We start from the raw sequence: 16,824 nt of genomic DNA on the forward strand, positions 1-16,824 counted from the left end.
AAATTAGTTTTAGTTACATCAATACATGTACAAGAAAAATTAGAGAAGGGATTCAAAAGAAAAGATTAAATCCCTGAAAACAAAACAAAACAAAAAATCCAAGAATAATATATTTAACCTACAACAGCTTTACATACACACAGGTGACACGTTGGCATAGGAGAACATGAGTTGAAATATCCCTGAATTTTTAGAACCAAAAAAAAAAAAAAAAAAGAAAAAAAGTTGAAGTTCAAGTTATACTTGCTAAAATGTCAAGTATTGAGAGAGTTTTTTTTTGTTTTTTTTTTGTTTGTTTGTTTTTTTCAAAGGCTATTGGGGAAAAAGATGGTATACAATATATAAACTTTCACACTCAGTTCAATATCCTATTGCCAAACTAGTGTTGAGGTATATGACAAGTAGGAACATCACTCAAACCTTTTAATGTATTTTTAGCTCACATTATGATATATTTGTAGCAGGCTGAGTAGCACCATGATGTGAATTCAGCTCAAAACCCAAATATATATAGATTTAATATTTTTACAGTACTAAAATACTAAAGCATTGCGTTAAAAAAAGTTTTGTTTACAATTTAATTTACTATACAACTCTCCTGCTTTTTTTTTTAATAGAAATTAATGATTTAAAACCACCACAGCAAGCCAGCTGCCTATTTTTTTTTTTTCTATTTAATCAACGGAATCACACAGAACTAACCCTGTTTCATTCATCTTGTGTAGGCATCAGTCTGCTCAATCTTCCTGGAAAAGAGGACACTTGCACTGAGAAATGACTTACACCACAATGTACATAATTATCAACACAAAAGCAATCTGCCATTCAGTATTTGAAGAGCGTACAGATCTTTAAAAACAGCAGAAGCCCAAGCTAACTAGTTGTAGTCTGTCGCATGCTGCTAATTATTACCTGTGGTTAATATAAAATTCTTTCCTTAAAACTGTACATATTTGAGCAATGAACTTGTCATAATAATTGTAGAAAACAGTTTACAGTATAGCTGTGTGAGATGAGCACCAGAAAAACATGTGTTTTGTGTACTAAAGTATTCCCTTATATCCAGTAAGCCCCATTTTTACTGTAACTGACTGTATTAAAAATGGATATGTAGCCCACTAGCAGATGCATGGCTAAAACAAAAGTATTTAAAAGCTTTTTTTAGTTTAAAAAAATTATCTTTGCATTTTAAAATCAAAGTAAACTCTTTTTTTTTTTTTTTTAATGTCTTAGTACCTTAGCATTGTTCAAGTTGCCAAGCTTAGGTAGACAAAGTGCTTTTGAAACACTATTTAAAAAAAAATATCTTTCTCTACATTTTATTGTCCTTTTCTAGGACTTGACTGGATGAGCAAAATCCAGAGGTCTTTTTAATTCCCATATGTTAAAAACTAAGCTTATTTTAACACCAGGTAAATTCAATACATACATGAATGAAAAGGTCCTCCCTGTTGTTGAAGAACACTTGACTACATCATCGACATTTTGTTATAAAGGCATTAACTGTTCGACTGTTAAAATAAAGACACCATTCTCTTAGATAGCACCATGGTTTTAGAATATCCAAACAAATTCAGTGTTTTGCTGTCTATTCATTATGTTTTATACTTATCTACTTCGTTAAATAAAATCAAGAGACTAATAAGATTACAGTAAAAACTGCATGTTAAAAAGCCATAATTCCAGTATTTCAGTACATCATAGATTCAGCACCAGATGTTATTTTAAGATTCCTGCAGTTGTAATACTACAGTATTATTTTTTTAGGGTTTTTTTTTTGCTCCTGTTCCATGACTATGCAAACTTGATGACATTAAAAGTGGCCACAGATGTGCAAAACTGTAAAAAAAAAAAAAAAAATCCATTTGCAGATTATCTCTTTCAGTAATGGAGCCAGTGTTTTCAAATGTAAATTGTGAAACACTTTTTTGTTTTGTTTTTGTTTTTGCATAGGATGCTTTGGTCTTGTTTCCTACGTGCCATCTGTGACCACTTAAAAATCAGTGGAAAATAAGTGCGCTAGTGAGATTACCTCTTTTTGCTGGTGTGCTGAGGCTGTTTCCACTGACGAGTTTCATAAAAACACTGTTTTCTTCTCCACCCTTGCCTTCCCCAAAACCTAAAGAACTACCCTACTGACAAGGCGTTTTTTCAAATGAGGTAACCAACAAAGGTGTGAAGTTATATATATCGGTTGTAAGGCCCTGTAACCCGTGTAAAGGCATATGGAGATGTAGTTACTGTGGAGTCTGTGGTGAGCGATAGTGTCCTTTGTGCAAGAGACTTGATGAAGCGCACGTACGTTGGCTCAGAGGGTTCGTGTGGCTCAGCAGGCTCCCGCTTCGCTTTTTTGCCATAAGATTTCTGAGGCACGTAGTCTGGACCATACTTTTCACATTCTTCTTCCTTCTCTCTTGCCTTCTCAGCCATCTTTGCCTCCCACAGAGCCAGACCATGTTTTGGCTCATTCATACTCTTGTGCTGGTAAAAGACAAGGGATATTCTGGTGGGATGGTTCCTGTTGGGATTTTTTAAGGGAGTCGTTGCGTGGAGCTCACGTTTTGCACACTCTATGAGGATTGACCCATGAGATGGAGCAACTGCCACTCCTCCAATTTCTGGATCCAGAAAGCTCTGCTCACTATCTGACCAGACATCATCAGGATCCTCTGTTTTTTCTGGATTCAGCACATCAATTTTATCTAAAACACCCTGGGGAGTAGTCCTATCATGGTTTTGACCTGGAAGCATGTTAGACAAACCATTAACTGCATGTGAAACCATTTCACTATCCTTATTTTGGAGATGCAGTGAATTAGGAGGACCACTAAATATACTTGGAGCAGAATGGTAGTCATGTGCTAAGTGTGTAGGGGGTTGCACATGATGATGTTCACTGGTTTTACTTATGGAGGCATAATCCATGCTCGGATTACTCAAATTAGATTTCAACCTTGAGGCAACCTCCATAAAATGGCCATCAGCCTCATGGGTGGAGTAAGAGGAAAAAGACCCTACGTGGTGTACATTTGGTCTAATGGTGCAATTACTGAAGGAGTCTACCTGCATATTTTGGTTTCCATAATTCAAGTACTTGGGACCAAAACTCTGGTTATTCCCAAACCTATGCTGGTATAATGTTTGAATGGGTGGTAGACTTAGTTTAGACATATGGTCTTGGCTCTGGCAACTATACAAGTCCATGTGCTGATGCTGGGAAGGGTAGGAGCCCAAGTAAGAGGGGCAGTTGTCCATAGGTATGTTTCCATTGCATTGGTAGGGTGGATATTGGTTATTTTGACTTAATGATCCTGAATAAGGGTTCATGGGACTAGAAGAATTCAAATAAGACCCCGCAGGCTGTGATGAGGTTGTATAGAGGTTCATGGGACTGGACCCTCCATAGGGATCTGAAGTGTATGAAGAGCTTGGATAAGCATTGGCTGGATTGGGCAACCTTACATAGAGATTTGCAGAACCTGAACCCGAGTAAGAGTTAACAGAATTTGATTGAGGGTTGTTAGGGAGAGTGCGCTGTGGATGTTGATGTTGCTGCTGTTGTTGTGTGGCTGGTCCTGAAAGACGTAAAAGATCTGTAGATGTGAAAGAAAAAAAAACCCCAGACAACAAACGAGCTTTTTTTTTTTTAAAAAAAAAAAAAACACCAAACAAACAAACAACAAACTACATACTTTATAGACTTTTCATGATACTTATCTATGAAATTCCTAAGAAAAGTATATCATATGATACAGAAAGGGTCCCTTTCTCATATCTCAAATACCATCCTTTAAGAAGCTGAATAAGTACTGAGGCTACTCATCCTTTTTGGCATGTACCCAGTGAGATCAGATGCTAATGGCAATGGGCAAAAAGAGGACAGTACAATCTGTTCAGAGTCACATGCACAAAATCCAGAGTTGAATCATCATTTAAGCAGCCCATGAAATGAAGCATCAAAGTGCTCCCAAACAGCCATGCATAAGGAGACTATTTCCCCCAAAATAAGTATTTCTTCTTACCTATATTAATAGAACTGTCTCTGAAAAATGTCCCTAGCTTTATGTAAAAAAACAGTGGTTGCATTCACTGATAGGGAGAACAGTTCAGTATCAAGTGAAATTAACTGAAGACATAAGAGCAAAACCATAATTCGAAATGGCATGGTTTAATGGTTACAACCCTAGCCTGGGACAGCTGACTTCTCTTCATAGGTATTTCAGTGACCTTCTGGTGGCCTTGGATGTATTGCTTTTTTCCTCTCTGAGAAAGCTGCTGTAACAATAAAAGTTGTGATTAACTCTTTGCTCAGGACTCTCAAATCTACTGATGAGAACTGCCAGAGATTGTTAGTGGGTTTTTAAACTCTTACCCCCCCTAAGGAAAAACCTGCTCTGCTTTTGTTTTTGAAGTGGAGAGTACAAATAAAGAGGTTAGGCTTGAATCCCTTCAAATTAGGAGGTTCTCTGCAACAGTGGCAGATAGTGAGTGATGTGTAGGTTGTTATTTCTTTGGCAGCAGCATCACACACTTCACGGCTTCTAGCACTACTAGTCTTTTAAAGGTACTTTACAATACACTGGATGGCAAGCAGAGCTTGCAAACGCACCAGATTTCCGCAGGTGTTAACCATCCAACAGTAAAAGATTTCTTGTACAACTTTTCTTTTCTTTTTTTGCTTCTCCAGAGTTGACCACAATTTGGCACTCCAGTATTTATATATTTTTTTCTTTTTACTTTAAAATGTTTTTGGGCTGAGAATAATGGTTTTCTTGAGACTCATTATAAATGGTGCAGATTTCTAGGAAGCTTACCACTGCTGATAAAGATCCCGATCAGATTCATGTGTTTACCTGCTAGCTGCTTTGCATGACTTGCGGCCTCAGAGTTGCCTTGCTTGTGGCGTGCTGCAGCAGACTTATCTCTTTCAGCTTTACTAGACCCATTCTCCAAGGAGGAAAGCTTTTCTGCAGCTGCTTTCTTTGCTTCTAGCTTCCTTTGCCGACATGTCTTGACAGGCTCTGCTAACATCCTTACTTTTCGGCGAAAGGAGGTAAGGACCTGGATGCTGCCATTTCTCTTCTTCTCCTCCTGGCCTTCAGTGCTTCCAAACTCATCCACATCAGAGACTTTGTATAAGGGGAGCACGTGGAGCTGCTCATCTTCTGGTGTTTGGCCAATTTCACGATTGTCTTCTCTAGTTAGTGTGCAAACCTGTTGGAGAGGTGTGTTAGAATAACTCTCTCAAAACAGTCTGAGAAGAGATCTGAAATACTAGTCTGTGCATTTTACCTTGCCCTGCCACTGTCAGCACTGGCATATGGAAAGCTATTTGTAAACTGTAAGTTTCTATGCAATTTATGCATAGCACAATCAGCCTGCAATTTCCATTCTTCCATTGCTCTGCTGGACAATAGAAACAGAAGATATACATATACCTTCTTCTTGTACTTGTGCTGAAATGAACAGTAGAGTTAGGGATTATTCTAATGTGAAATAAACTGGATATCTATTGTACCGTGGCCAGAGAGCTAGAACAGTGGAACCTGAGACTTTGTACTCACCTGAAGATTTTTTCACTATAATATATTAGCTAGCTACCTATTTGAAATAGTGCACTATAACATGCTGCCATTGTATTTCACACCCCCTTCCAATGGCAACTTCCAGGACTTTGCGAAGGAGCAAGACACTGTAATGTTAATAACAAGATTTAAGGAAGTTACTGTTGTGTCATACAGCATGCTCATTGTGTTAGCTCCAGCTAAAACAGGTACTGGGAGGATCTCGGTGGAAAAAGACGCTGATACAGACATATTCTGTAGCAAAATCATTGCATCAGCCAGTTTTGGGAAGAAAACTTGACTAGAAATATATAGTGTTGGTGGTGATTGACTTGTCAATTAAATCAGACCCCAGAAACAGGACAAATGTAGTTGGTATTAAAAAAGTAGATACTCTCTTTGGTTGTAATATAAACTGCACTGTGAATCTAGGGAGTTGCTTCAAATGACAACCATGATGATTATTCAAAACTGGTCATTACTTGTTCTCATGTTTACCCCGACTGTATTGTCACAGAGAGAGTAGGCAGGGAACAGAAATAATACAATACACATTGAAAACTAGCTCGCTTTTCTGGTATCTTCTACAGAACCTTTGCTGTACATGCTAGTGATCAGAACTGAAGAGAATAAAGGGGGTGTGTGCAATACAAAGGATGGCAAGACTTGCAGACTTTCTGCTCATCTCAAGCAGGAATTAAACCCACAAATTCCAAAACTCTCCTAGAAATAACTTATTTGTTTCTATTTTTATTTTATTAGAAGATATACTCCAAAGTTGTTAGAAAAAAGTGTTTCAAGAGGACAAACATAAAGCATTTTGTACCAGGAACACTGAAACAGGCATTTCTGCCCTGCTGGGATCTTCTTTTCATTATCTCCACTGTTTCCCTTTTTACTAGTTCTATATTAAACGTTTCTTTAATACACCATAACTCTCATTCATTTGAATGAAAAATTGTGTAGGGGGTAGTAAGTTAGCTTGATCACTGCTTAATGTTTCTTCTTGTAGCAATCTGTGTTATGCAAGTATAAATTTAAACAGATGGGGGATAATAAATTAAATAAATTAATGCTGGAGTAAGAATCACAGAATTATCTAGGTTGGAAAAGACCTTGAAGATCATCCAGTCCAACCATGAACCTAACACTGACAGTTCCCAGCTACACCAGATCCCTCAGTGCTATGTCGACCCTACTCTTGAACACCTCCAAGGATGGGGACTCCACCACCTCCCTGGGCAGCTCATTCCAATGCCCAACAACCCCTTCTGGAAAGAAATGCTTCCTAATATCCAGTCTAAACCTTCCCTGGCGCAACTTGAGGCTATTCCCTCTTGTCTATTGCTTACTACTTGGTTCAAGAGGCTCATCCCCAGCTCTCTGCACCCTCCTTTCAGGGAGCTGTAGAGGGCGATGAGGTCTCCCCTCAGCCTCCTCTTCTCCAGACTAAACACCCCCAGTTCCCTCAGCCGCTCCCCGTACGACCTGTGCTCCAGACCCTGCACCGGCTCTGTTGCCCTTCTCTGGACACGCTCGAGTCATTCAATGTCCTTTTTGTAGTGAGGGGCCCAAAACTGAACACAGGAATCGAGGGGCGGCCTCACCTGTGCCAAGTACAGGGGTAAGATCCCTTCCCTGTCCCTGCTGGCCACACTAATCCTGACACAAGCCAGGATGCCATTGGCCTTCTTGGCCACCTGGGCACACTGCTGGCTCCTGTTCATCGGACTGTCAATCAAGGACTTTATATGCATCATGGACTTACCAGTGTACTTCCGTTCTGCATATTGTGCAAGTCTCTGTGAGCATGAGCGCAAAAATCCAGGCAGGCAGTGACCCCTGAGAATGGGCGACCTTCTTTTAAACCCAGGCGACACTCAGGTGCTCTGTGTTCATACTCGATCTGGAAAGAGATGACAGGTATCACTGCAACTGAGCTAGATGCTCCAGTACATGGAATCAGCACTGAATGCTCCACTGTGACAACATGCAAGTCTCCTAACATCTTAGAGGTGGCAACATACCGATCTTGAAGGCAAATCAAGCAATTTGATGGCAATTTTTTATCCATACTTCATTCCTTGCTGCTTTGTTCCCTCTTATCTTCTGTCTCTGGCATGATTGTGAAATTGGCCAATAATACTTCTCCTTGCATATTACTTTTGATTCTCTGCCAGTGGTTGGTGTTTTTACATGACAAATACAGTGCATGGTTTTAGCGTCTGGCACTGTTAGAGTGATACGTTTGTGTAGACTGGAAATATACCAAGATATTAGGGGAAAATGGCTTTAGAAAACTGACTTCAGAATGACTTCATGAAAAATAATAATTTGCTTTTAGATTTGTAATATTTTGGCACACTAAACATGTATTTCACTAACTTAAGTAGAACTGTAAACCCTGACCAAAAAGAGAGATAAATCAGTCAAGACAGTACTTTCTACCCATGCACTCATTATTAAGGAGCTTTACAAAGAGTTGATAATGCAGCGGTAAACATTACACAAAAGGGAAGGATTTAGTAATGGAAGATCAAGCCTTAGACAAATGACAGTTTCATATTTTATTTTGAAAATTAAAAATGAAACCACATTTGTAAAATGCTTTGCTGAAATTCCTGAACCTTCAAGTGAATGCAAAAAAATCTACACTTAATTGATCCCATTTAAATTAAGGTGAAATTAGAAGTTTTGCCAAGTCTTGATCCAAGATCACTAAAAAAAATGTCTAGTTTGCTCACAGACATTTATTTTTAAAATTTGGAATATTTACTTCCCTGGAATCTGAAAATAAAAGCAGACCAAAACTTGAAAGATGTAAACTTCTTTGGAATTAAACAAGAGTGGTCTGAAATGTTAGCCAGACTGTAATTGTCTGATTGAAGTGTACTGGTACAACTGTTCTCTGAGATGCTTGGTTGGGTCCAGTTGGAAAAACAGACCCTTTCCAATGCTAGATTTTAATCCAGTAGCAATCCAGACTTGGATTAGACTAAATCTTGGAGCTTGGAATTTCTTTTTAGGATTCAAAGGGGGATTGGGTTTAGGGCTTTTTGGCTTCGGAACCTGTTACAATACCATACAAACTAGGTCTCAATCATCTCTCTTTAAAGCCACTGATAATTGCTTGATCGTGGTCTCCCCACAAATACAAGATCTGCATGAAACCCCTGAAATAAGCCAAGATATAACATGCCTTTTTACACAAGGTAAAAACTGAAACTTGTAAAAGCATATATTTTCAAAAAGTGTCAGGCAGGACCACAGCTTGCATAGAGAAAAGAAATTGCGAATTTTTGTGGGAAAAGAAGTCCAAGCAAAGAACCATTTTATTGTTCACCACTCCCTCATTTTGTCTTCTTCCTCTTTCTTTCTTCTCTTGCAGAATGTCTCTGAGATATTTGGACAGATAACCACAGCTAGTGGGCATGTGGCCACCGTTTCCTCCATAATGAATCTCCAATCTGATCAAGTAAGTGAGTGAAACTGGATAAGTCTGCACTGAATCTGTTTACCTTGTCTAGTTGCTACTAAATATGCAGTAAAGGAGTTTTACAGCAAATAAAAATGGATAGTTTTGTGTCAGTTTACTGTTTCCTTTACAGTTGAAAATCCATCTTGTGCTGATTGCTACAGCATAATGCTGTCAACAGGAAGGAAAGAAGATCTCAAATTGCAGTGACGATGATAGTTTGGAGACTATAAATTCTGTGCGTGTTTGTAATGGTAGTGAACCTGAGTGACAACAATGAAGACCAACAATTATGCATTTGCAAGGTGTATGTTGTCAAATTTTGGTGCAAATATCTGAAAGACGCTTGGTAAAGGAACACAGATGAGAGACAGCCACACCGGGAACCTCATAAAAGCTTTGAATGCACTAGTATCTGCGAACACTGCTTCACAGAAAATATGCTTGCATGATCCCTCATGCAAGAATACTGGTGCAGGCATTTGTGTGCATGTGCAGGGCTGAATGTGTTCAAAGATGAAACTTTGCTTTAAAAGCACGTTTGTAATGGCTGTTTTGGTGAAAACTAAATCTGCCACTTGAGAGAGCAGAACTGAAACTGTGGCTTCAGGACTGGAGTGCAATATGATACGCTGCCTTCTGGCACTGTTGCCAATCTCCCACCATCTTCATGGCTGTTTTGCTAGTTTGGCTGATGACTCATGCTAAATCCAGAAATTTGTGTTGTAGAGCTGAAGAGCTCTGCTCAAGTGTGAAGTAATTTTATTGTGTTGATGTAGATGAAAAGATTATTTCTATTTAACGGACCAAATTCTGTGGGTTTTACTTTTGAAAGCATTTTAAGTGGAATTATTCATTTCCATTTGTCTTTACCCTGATGTCAAAGGAATGCTGGCACAAAATGTACATAATGTTTGGCGCAAGGTTGAAGCATTGGGAAGTGTGGTAAAAATCAGGTTATTTGCATGACTGCTCCAATTCCTTTTTTCCCAGCATACCTGGTTGTTATATGCATCAGGTGCAAGCTTCTTGTAGGTAGGTGCCATCAGGGTTGACAGATTCTGCAAATTGGATTCGAGTTTTTCTTCCTGTTAGGACATGAAATAGGGTTCAATGACATTTCCATACTGTAAGTATAGGATCTAAGAAGTTAGGATCTCTGCAGGATTATGTTTACACTGATAGTTGTGTAAAGGCCTAGACCGTTATCATTCATCTTTAGACAATAACTGTTGTGAATCTCCTTTTAATTTTATTGTTTCACAGCGTTTAGAGTAATGAAGTAGTAGTGTAGTGTGATCACTGCAAGAGGACATCGTATACTCTTAATTTGATTTCCATTAAGAATCACATTCTTCAACATAAAGATGGTTTAGATCTAAGTGTGGTGATCCTCATTATTTTCCCTATTGGAGTTTTTGGAAAATAATACTCTTCAGGAAGCTTGAGAGAAATAATACCAGAATGGTCCATCAGGTAAATCTGGTTACTTTAAGGTTTATCCATGTTGCAATAACAGCATTTCGACACACTGAAATATCTTTTTGTGCAGCAATTTTAAATTATTTAAATACTTGAGACTTCAAAACTTCCCAATTCTTAAGCAGTGAAGAATTGTGGATGTGTCTAGTGGTTGGCAATATGGAGGTAGGAATGACCATGCTTCTTCATTTCTATAAGGAGAGGTACACAAAATGAAGGGCTCTTTAAAAATGAAGTACTCTAATAATATACTCCAAAGCTGTTGTCCATCCTATTAGGATGACAGTCCCAAATTGAACACCTTGCTTATATTAGGCCCTGATTTTTAATTTCAAGTGCATAAAGAATGGCGGCATCCTGGAGTGGTATACTTGTTTTTAGGAGATTGTACATTTTAGGAATGTGTGAAGGGCTGTGAAAAACCTATGGGTTTGAGAGACGTGTTTGTTGCATTAGAAGTTTGTATCCCCTTCTGTGGGACTACATTCCAGTTTGGGACTCCAAAAATGACATTATGAAATTGTCAAAAATATCTTGCTGTAACCTTGTGGCTGCTGCCAGAGCTTAGAGCTTTTGTATGGCCTGTAGGTTACCATTTGTAAGTGTTACTTCTAGTTTTTATTGGTGAGGATCCTATTTGTGTTGTCTAGAAATTGTGTCTATGCTATAGGACCCAGCCCCTGGTCTGAATGCATGCTTTGGCTGCCCCCAACTCTGTGTAGGAACAAGACTGGAGGGTAAAACCAGCTTCCCTGCCCAAATGTGGCTTGCATGGGAAGTAAATCCAAGAATGCAAGTTGGAAGAGTGCCCTGGTGGGCTGTAGCCAGGTATCCAGCTTAGAAAATGTAGGGGGGTTAGAACTGCAGGCTATGATAAAGAAGGCTTTGTGCCACAGCATGATTGAAGGAGAGTGCTATTCTGTAATTCTTGGGGCCGTAGAAGAGCAGTGGGATGGAAAAACTGTATGTTAATTATGATATTCTAAATAGTGTGCTATTCTCAGCACAGGCCATAGGATGTAGAAGTACCTGGCTCTCTGATCATGTGAAAGAAATGCTTGCATTTGTGTAAGACACCAGAATACAGTGAAAGCTGTGGACCTGTGCATCAGTACATAAGCAAGGGGCTAAATTTGAATGTGCTTGTCAAAAACCAGACTGGGCCACTGGAGCCTTCCAGACATGAGTAGCTGCAATCATAAATTCAAAGGTATCTTGTGCCCAGGCTAAGGTCAATTTTTTTTATTACTGACTCATTTTAAACAGTTGCCAGTTTGCTCTAACACAGACCCCGGTCTGAAAACATTCAGTGAGGCAGGACTGGGTGTAGAATGAGTCTTCCTATCCTCTTCTCCCTATTGTCATCTCAGAGTTTCATTATGTTTGCCTCCATGCAGTCCGCTCTGGTTCCCAGCTGCAATGTTATGTGCCTTCAGTTAGTAAACCTTCCACTCTGCCACTGGGGAATGCCCAATTGCAGGCCAAATACAGCCACAATTATTCAGGCCGTGCTCTCTCCTCTAATTGTGAAAGCCTCCAAACATGGTCTCAAGTCTCAGGGTTTTGCCAGCTGTCAGAATTTGGACAGTCAATTCAGCTGGCTCGGTGACTGGAATCAATCAGTTATGACTGGCAGTTATTTAATTACCCTACACGTTGCCATTCAGACAGGGCTATGGCCCTGGTCTCTTGTACTGTATCTCTATTTGCAGAGTGACAGAAAACATTTCCTTGCAAATGAGGCTCATTTTAGAAATGGACACCAACCTCTTTTGGGTCATCCCCCATCAGCTTAAACTTTCTCGGAATCTTGCTTCTGGCAAACTTACAACCATTGTAGTACATGCTCCAGGAGCAACCAAAGGAAAATGAAGCACCACAAGTTTCAGGGTCCAGCCCTTGACATGCGCAAGTCCGTCTAAAAAAATAAGAGAATATGGCTGTTAGCAGCAGATGGGTCACTTCAGGGCACTCCCACAGGGGGCATTGGTGTTCTGCCAGCGCTCTGGGGAATCACTGGTAAATAATAAAGGAATGAAAGAGAGAGGTGTATGCATTATAACAGAAGAATTTTATCAGAGTGAATAATGTCATGACTGTAAAGCAAGGTCTAGACTTCTGTGAGAAACCTGGCTTTGCTTGAATGAGGGTATATTTGCGTGGTGCCTTGTTAAGTAATGATGTTCATGGTACCTGAAAGGGGGCATATGCTGACGGCACTGCAAGAATGTGGGCACCCTCTGAGAGGGGCTAAGCAATAATTCCTGAAATATGACTCTACCCATGAAGCCAAAGTGGTAGCTATGTTAATTTTGGTCTAAATGTTCTTCACTATTTGAAAGATATGGGAAAACAATACGGTGCAATTTCTTTAGATTCGGGCTGGCTTCTGTAGGCTTTTACAATATGATTTAGTGCATCTAGCTTTTATTTCAAGGTTGAGGTAACTGCTGTCCTGGGCCCTGCTGAGATCTCTTCCTTTAAAGATACTGAGATGCTTCACAACTCTGGGAAGATGTTCTTCCCTGATTTATAAAAATGCTTACTTGCTTTTCTCTCAAGGTTTGTGGGTTTTTAAAGTGCCTTTAAAAAGGTTATGCGTATGTCAGGGTAATAGCACAAGTGGAGGTGCCAGGTCCAAGGCTGAAGGTGGCGAGCATACCCTTTGTTCCACTTACTCTTCGTTCAGGGCGCACCGCCGGTTTGTGAGTGTGCCGTACTTCCTCAGGGTGTCGGTGAGTTCGGAGTAGAGCTTGTCAGCCAGGCTTGTTGGGATTCCCTCCCAGACCAGGATGAGAATCACGATCACGGCTGTCTCACATGTGTGTCCTGCTCGCTCGCGCACCAAGCAGAGTAGCTTTTCCTCCTGACTGCTTCTGCGGACTACCTACATGCACAGCAACACACACCCCCAGAGCCCCAACACAAACAATGCATTTCTTAATGTGAAGAGCAAGAGAAAAGGAAACCTCAGCATTAGTGTGAATATAGGGAAGTTACTTCTGCTTCAGTCTTCCTCTTGTTTCTGGCAACTCGGTCCATTTTTCTCATTTAGTGATACAGGCCAGAGCTACCCCTTCTGTTTAACAAAGCTGACTCTAAAAGGCTAAGCTTGACTGATGGCATGGAAAGCCATGCTGGTGGAAACCAGCTTTGTAAAGGTATCTCCCATGCTCTGATTCAGCAGGAATATTCTCCTGAATCTGTGCTATGGTACAAGTGGCCCAGTTTGATCAGTGAGTAAAAGGAAGTGAGTAGTGAGATGCCTCCCCTCACAGAGCTGGATGGTGGACACCTGCACTTAGGGCAGGAGCCATGTGGGGAAAGGCAGGCAGCTAAGGAAGGGGGTAAGTAACTGCACATGGGAGTTCTCTCCCTCCCAAACATAGGCAGCTAAACTTGTAATCAGTCACTCAGTTTTTTGACCTGCCCTTACTGCACACAAACACTACAATGATGTGAGGAAAGCAGTAGATGTTCTCAAATAAGAGTGACCTTGCTTCCTGGTGCTTGTGCTACTGTGGGCATTTCTGAAAAAAGGTGCAGCCTGGCATGCATAAAGACTATAATCATGTCAGGTTTTCCTGATGCTGTCCTTCCCCAGCCTACCCAAACCACTGGGTAATTTGTGCCAAAGTATAACAGTGTTTGCTAAGAGGGTGTCCTAATGCCTCTGGAACCGAGAGTGCATTTTAAAAACATCATAGTGGAGCACTTGCTGCACTTATTTGTAAGCTAAAATTAAACAGCAATGAGAATGTCTGGTGTTGTGAATCTTAGATTTAACTGAAACAGTCTTCCTTCTCAGGTTTTCATACTTTTAAGCCAAATTTTATTCTTGCTGTTCTCCACGCAACAAGTAAAGGGAGTGTGAGAGGCAGAGGTGGGAGCAGGCTACAGGTGTCCTGTGGTACTGCTGCCGTTGAGCTATTTTAAGTTTCATAGTGTCAACTAACAAAAGGATGTGTCACTGCTGTCTGCTTACATGAACCATCATACTGAACTACGTTAGTCTTAACATTTGTATACATCACTTACCCATTTTGCAATTGGACATCCTTGAGAACTTTTGCCTTCTTTCCCAGTGTAGACAACCCTCTCAATCCTTATAGCTTTACCCTTCTGTCCAAATCTTAAACAAACAAAAGTGTGTACAATAAGCAGATTGAATGAGTTCTGCATGAATGCTGAAAAGATGGAGCACATTTGCCAGTCTTATCTTAAAAAGTAAATACTGTGAATTATGGGGAGGGATGTGCAATGCAGTTCATCTTGCAGATTTTATTATAGTGGTAAATTGATATGTTAAGAGAGGCAAATGTCTTTAATACATCACAGATGAGTAAAAATTATCCATATCACATTAATGTTCCTAAATGTTTTAACTGTTTCTGTAGAGAATTTATTATAGATGACATTTTGAAAAGTGGACTTGAACTCTGTTTTGGGGAGGGATTTTACATTTTTCTTTAATTTCTGGGTTAAACTTAAAGTTATTACTCTGAAATGTATATAATTAAGTTGTCATGGAACAGCTGGCATGCAGTAGTCACTCTATTAATTTTCTGTGCTTGTTTCTGGCTAAGATACAGTGTGAATCAGTTAAGTCATGATTAATTTGCATCACATCTATTTCCTTTATCATCTGCTCATAAATTGTTACTTATTTATTTCTGCCTGATGTCTGTACTGAATTAGGATCACAAGGTGCCCTCAAATGATGCCGCTTGTGTGTGTCTTCTTGTGACTGAGGTGGGCAAGCTTGGCTCTTTCTGAAGCATTTAATCAAGGTGATTATGCCATTAAGGTAGAATCTAGCCCCACATGCAAGTAGCGCTGTTACCCAGAGCAAATGTGATCCACTTTCCATGTCCTCTGATGGACCAGGTGGAAATATGTGGCAAATGCTAAGTGAAGCAAATTTTGAATCAATAAGAAGTGTCAGACCTGTTAAGCTATTTCCAGGCATGTTCTCTGGCCAGGCCTCTTCCTGGGCTGCTGCAGCTGGGGGTGCCCAGCTGCTGAGCCCCAGAGCACACCAGGTCTCTGGTGAGGCCCTGTGTTAGAAACCACCCTGTCTGCAACATTACAGGTCCAGCTACCATGTTGACTCAGCTGCATTTGGGGGACTGGGCAAATTGCACTTCCATCACTGTTTCTTGAATTCTGCCTCTCTCTCTGGCATGATCTTTTTTTACTTTTAGATAACCAAGTGTGGGGACTAAATCACAATCTCCTTGTTCTTTGTCTGTTACCTATAGAGCAATCAAGATACTTCCTTCCTGTTATGTGGCCATTTAATGATGCTTTGAGAACTTTTGACCTTTCATTCCTCCTGTTTTTGCACTAAAATGTTGGTGACATATTTAAGAGCAAATATTTGTATTTAAACTTCTGTCCTGTAAAGGAAATGAAAAATACTTATTTTTAGATGTGATCTCATTGTGAGATTTCAGTGTCACAGGAAATTATACAAATAAAATCAAGTTGTACTACACATGTTCTGCAGGCAAATGTTAGGTCACTTTTTCCTACTTAGGTTTAGATGTTAGTATACATTTTGTTTCTTTAATTAACCACATTAAAAAAACATTTTTAAATCTGAACATTTTGTATCAATTTGCTAATCTGGATTGCAGGACAACTGTGCAGATGCTGCTACAGAAATATGTTGTACATTACACACTGGAAATGAAATGGACTTTGTCTCAAATCTTCTCAACTGTCACAAAGGAATTTGTGCCTGATGTTTGTCATGCTTCCTTTCAGGACAGAGCTGATTGGCTTTAAAACAAGAGCAAAACTCACTGAGTATGCAGTAGGGATTGGGAGAAGGAAGATGTAAAATGTACATATCCACCATGGATTCTGCAAGAAATTTGTTCTTGGTATAGCTAAAATATTAACTGCAAGTCCAAATCTAAGTCCTGGTTTGTTTGGCAGTGCTGATATCTCAAAAGTGAATCCATACTCATGAGAAGCCAGTATAAAGTGCTTCAATTGTGATTAGTGTCAGCAACTGCACACGTGCTGGGGAGTATCTTTATAGTTAAGTGCGCTGCTTTTTTTTTTTTTTTTTTTTTTTACTTAGGGATACAAAATTAACTAATGAGGAGGGGTTCTGGCATTCTTCAGTCAGGGAATTGCACAGTTCATACCATATGAACAGTTGAAAACTAGCCATTGTTCAAGTGGCTGCTGCTACAATCTGTTGAACCTGGCTGAGTAGATGCATGTTATCTATAATCTCTCAGGATTTCCTTCTGCCAACATGAAATGAAATTAAATGGGGGGGGAAAAAAA

General features: G+C 39.8%; 1 protein-coding gene across 1 annotated transcript in view; it reads right to left on the reverse strand.

Moving 5' to 3' along the window:
* Positions 1 to 204: 204 nt before the first annotated feature.
* The window catches only part of TET2 (tet methylcytosine dioxygenase 2), a 71,615-nt gene continuing 54,995 nt past the window's right edge, over positions 205 to 16,824 (reverse strand). Inside the window, exons 4-10 of the mRNA XM_026847593.1 lie at positions 14,560 to 14,653; positions 13,200 to 13,408; positions 12,289 to 12,439; positions 10,038 to 10,127; positions 7,333 to 7,470; positions 4,854 to 5,214; positions 205 to 3,593 (exon numbers count right to left, since the gene is read on the reverse strand). Coding sequence (XP_026703394.1) covers positions 2,182 to 3,593; positions 4,854 to 5,214; positions 7,333 to 7,470; positions 10,038 to 10,127; positions 12,289 to 12,439; positions 13,200 to 13,408; positions 14,560 to 14,653 — 2,455 coding nt within the window. The 3' untranslated portion in view covers positions 205 to 2,181. The remainder of the gene's footprint in view (positions 3,594 to 4,853; positions 5,215 to 7,332; positions 7,471 to 10,037; positions 10,128 to 12,288; positions 12,440 to 13,199; positions 13,409 to 14,559; positions 14,654 to 16,824) is intronic.

Source organism: Athene cunicularia (genome assembly GCF_003259725.1).
Source record: "Athene cunicularia isolate RWA chromosome 4 unlocalized genomic scaffold, athCun1 chr4_part2, whole genome shotgun sequence".
Classification (NCBI taxonomy): Eukaryota; Metazoa; Chordata; class Aves; order Strigiformes; family Strigidae; genus Athene; species Athene cunicularia.